This window comes from Bidens hawaiensis, unplaced genomic scaffold (assembly GCF_021521415.1).
Source record: "Bidens hawaiensis isolate Kalapana, Puna unplaced genomic scaffold, B.hawaiensis_p1.1 tig00002186_1, whole genome shotgun sequence".
NCBI classification, from domain to species: domain Eukaryota; kingdom Viridiplantae; phylum Streptophyta; class Magnoliopsida; order Asterales; family Asteraceae; genus Bidens; species Bidens hawaiensis.
In genome coordinates this window covers 3,434,380-3,438,397 of record NW_027491117.1, presented here as the reverse complement: position 1 = coordinate 3,438,397, position 4,018 = coordinate 3,434,380, and the positions used below count along the sequence as shown (strand labels likewise).

At 47.1% G+C, this 4,018-nt stretch overlaps 1 protein-coding gene across 1 annotated transcript; it reads left to right on the top strand.

The window, feature by feature from the left end:
* Nucleotides 1-1,353: 1,353 nt before the first annotated feature.
* On the top strand, nucleotides 1,354-1,851 carry LOC143610404 (uncharacterized). The gene has a single exon (XM_077084900.1). It carries the CDS (start codon nucleotides 1,354-1,356, stop codon nucleotides 1,849-1,851), a length of 498 nt encoding a protein of 165 aa, XP_076941015.1.
* The last annotated feature ends 2,167 nt before the right edge of the window (nucleotides 1,852-4,018 follow it).

Genomic DNA, 4,018 nt, shown 5'->3' with positions numbered 1-4,018 from the left:
GTGTATATTGATGACCTGGTCATCAAAAGTGTGGAGGAAGATCAAATGCTTCGTGACATCGAAGACGTTTTCTCCACACTAAGGAAAATCAACATGAAACTTAACCCTTCAAAATGCTCCTTTGGCATGGAGGAAGGAAAGTTTCTGGGAGTGATTGTCACTAGGGAGGGTTTCAAAGCAAATCCGAAGAAAGTCCAGGCCATCGCCCGAATGCCCTCCCCATCTTCACTAAAAGAAGTCCAAACACTGAATGGAAGATTAGTGGCTCTAAACAGATTCCTGGCAAATCATGCGGCCAAATCTTACCCATTCGTGTCAACGTTGTGAAATTGCTTGAAAAAAGCACATTTCAAATGGACACCAGAAGCAGAAGCGGCGTTCCTAGAGGTGAAAAAGTGCCTCATGGAGCTTCCAACACTGACCGCACCCCGAGAAGGAGAGCCTCTCATTTTGTACCTATCCGCTTCGGATATTGCAATTGGAGCAGTCCTCCTGACAGATCGGAAAGCCGTACAAACGCCGATATACTACGTCAGCAGAACGCTAGCGGATGCCGAAACTCGGTACTCGATGCTTGAAAAGCTGGTACTAGCTCTAGTATATGCGGCACGGAGGCTAAAGAGGTACTTTCAGGGTCACCCAATACAAGTTTTGACGGACTACAAACAAAAGAATGTATTGGTCAAACCTGAACTATCCGGGGGATTGGCCAAATGGGCAATCGAATTAGGCGAACACTTCATTGAGTACAAGCCTAGACCCGCGATCAAAGGCCAAGTTTTGGCAGATTTCATCACAGAAGTACCCACAGGCAAAGTCCAGGAATACCTGCTTGAACAACAACCCCCGATCCCTTCTGATGAAAGTCAACAATGGACTCTATTTACGGATGGAGCGTCAAGTGGAGAGGGATCAGGCACGGGTATGAAACTGATCAATCCGGACGACCAAGAGTTCACCTATGCCATCAAACTAAACTTCAAAAGTACGAACAATGAAGCCGAGTATGAGGCATTCTTGGCCGGATTACGGATTGCAAGGAAGTTGGGGGTAAGATTTTTGGAAGCCCGGGTCGACTCTATGCTTATTGCAGGACAGGTCTCATGGAATTATGAAGCAAAAATTGATGTCATGGCTTCATATCTGTCCCAAGCCAAAGACCTTATGCAACAATTCACTTCATGTAAAGTAGTGCACATCAAAAGAAGTGAGAATTGACCCTCGGATGCCTTGAGCAAGCTAGTGTCTACCAGCTTCGAACATACGGGCAGAGATGTCAGAATCGAGGTTCTGGATGCCCCATCCGTTCCTCAACATCAAGTGTTGGTCATCCAAACTGGAACAACGTCCTGGATGGAACCAATCTGGGTTTACTTGTCCTCCGGCATCCTACCGGAAGATAAGACAGAGGCCCGAAAGATCCGCCACAAAGCACTATGCTACCAAGTTCATGACGGAATCCTATTCCAGAAATCTTTCCTGGGTCCGCTACTCAGGTGTGTAGACGCCGAAGATGCCAATTATGTAATTCGAGAGATCCACGAAGGCATCTGCGGATTACACGCCGGACCAAGGATCGTAGTGGCAAAGATCATGAACGCGGGATACTACTGGCCAGGCATGCATACCGACGCGCTCAAAGAAATCCAAAAATGCGATGCCTGCCAAAGGCATGCACCGCGAACATTTCGGCTCCAGAACAAACTCATCCCAGTCACCGGAGCATGGCCCTTCCAAAAATGGGCCATAGACATCATGGGACCATTCCCCGAGGCCCCAGGACGAGTAAAGTTCCTACTGGTCGCCATAGATTATTTCAAGAAATGGGTGGAGGCCAAACCACTGGCTTAGATAACGGCAACAAACGTGAAGAAATTCCTGTGGGAATACATTATTTGTCGTTTCGGCCTCCCCCAAACGTTGGTCAGCGACAATGGTACTCAGTTCGCAGACAAACACCTCCTGGAATGGTTATCCGAGTTACAAATCAAGCAAGTGTTCACATCGGTTGCCCACCCACAAGCTAATGGGCAGGTGGAGCGAGCCAATCGCAGCATCAAAGAGGGCATCAAAGCCAGGTTGGGAACCAAACGAACAGGATGGGCTGACGAGTTACCTCATGTACTATGGGCGCATCGCACCAGTAAAAAAACTAGCAACTCGGAAACACCATTCAGCCTAACATATGGCACGGAAGCAATGATTCCTGCCGAAATTGGCCTCCCATCCGCAAGAATCCTCTTGATGGAAGACAATGAAAAAGATCTCAGGATGAACTTAGACCTCCCGTAGGAAAGACGCGAGCTGGCAGCTATACGCGAAAGTAAATACAAGAGCCACCTCCAAAAATACTATGATGCGCGGGTCAAAATTTGTGCATTCCACAAAGGGGACTATGTTTTTCGGAACAATGAAGCATCGAATGCTGAAATACCGGGAAAGTTAGCCCCCACATGGGAAGGCCCTTACCAAGTTGACGAGGTGTTGGGAAAGGGTGCATACAAACTGAAAAAATTAGATGGCACTCTTATTCCCAGGACTTGGAATGTTGCACAATTGCGAAGGTGCTATATCAAAGTCATGTAACTCTCTTTTTTAGGCCTGCGTGCCTCTACATAGGCCTGAGTGCTTTGTTTCTTTCGGTCTGCGTACCAAATTTTATTTTAAATGAATGATTAATGCAAATGCAGTTATGCACAGTTACCTGCTTTTTTAAATTTTTACTGTTAATTCCTACACGCATAGGCCTGTGCGCCAATACTTATCCTAATCCTATATTTTGGATACTTGACGGATTTAGCTCACACACATTTATATTGTAATACAAGACAAAATGTAAAATCCATGTCATATATACATTCAAAAAGGGATTACATGAATAAGAGGAAAAATGTATATACAAAGACATTATTCTTCACGAAGATAGTCGCGGAACTGGCGAACCCCATCCGCAGCCTCAGCAAAGCTTTGGATAACATCTTGGATGGGAAAATGCAGTTGGTCAAAAGCATTCATCCGTGCATCATATTCCTCATCCACATCTACGCCGTGAAGGTCAAAATCTTCAGCAGGACAACCTTCTCGGGCAAAAGCTATCCCCTCTTGGAAGCCCGCCTTGCGCCCTGAATCACTTGATGCACATAGAAGGTCAGCAAGACAGTTTCCTAACTCGTCTCCTCTATGAATACGGGAGATAACCTGCGAGAGCAATTCGAAAATTAACAAAACAGTCACAAGACAGGGTAAAAAAGGAACCATCACCTTGGGAAACCCTTCCCGCATCAACAAGGCGCGGTCGGAAGAAGCCTCCTCGGCATTTAACTTCAGCACGCCCTGCTCACCAACGTACTTGGTGTTTTCCTTCATCAAATCTTCAATTAATTGATCTTTCTCAGCAGCGGCAGCGCGAAGACTACTGATAATTTCTTCTTAAGATGCAAGGCGAGCCTCGACGTCACTCTTGGCTTCTTTTTCCTTAGCAAGCTCAGCTTCCCGCGCCCGAGTGAGTGCGTGCGTGGTCTCGAGTGCAGTGTTTTGCCGCCGAAACGCCTCTTCCCAATCCTTAGCAGCAACAGCTTGCCACGCCCTCTTTTGTTCAAGAGCCCGTTCAGAATCTTTCAAATGCCATTTCGAGGTGTTAGCCTCGATCCGGTATTTTTCCTTCTATGCTCGGAGCTCTTCCAACAGGTTCTCTTGAGAACCCTAGTTCCGCCTCATGAAGTTACAGTCCCGGTATATCTCCTGGTTTGTGGACACCAAGTTGGCCAAATGATATATATATGAATTGCCAACAAATACCCGGGACCGATTCCGCTAGTACGCGCGTTCCGCAGGAGGCACACCCTCATGAAGGAAATCAAAACACACTTCCCTGTCAGAAAACCGCGTGGAAGGGGTCAGACTCCATTCAGGGACGTACCGAGTGATACCACCCTGCGTAACATGTGCCCCCTCCTCAGATTCATGAGGAGGCGGAGGAGATACCACCACCCGCTCGACAGGCTCTTCATCTTCATGA

What these genes read in the sequence shown, in the direction of transcription:
- LOC143610404 (XM_077084900.1), top strand. Translation starts at nt 1,354, where the DNA reads ATGGAACCAATCTGGGTTTACTTGTCCTCCGGCATCCTACCGGAAGAT.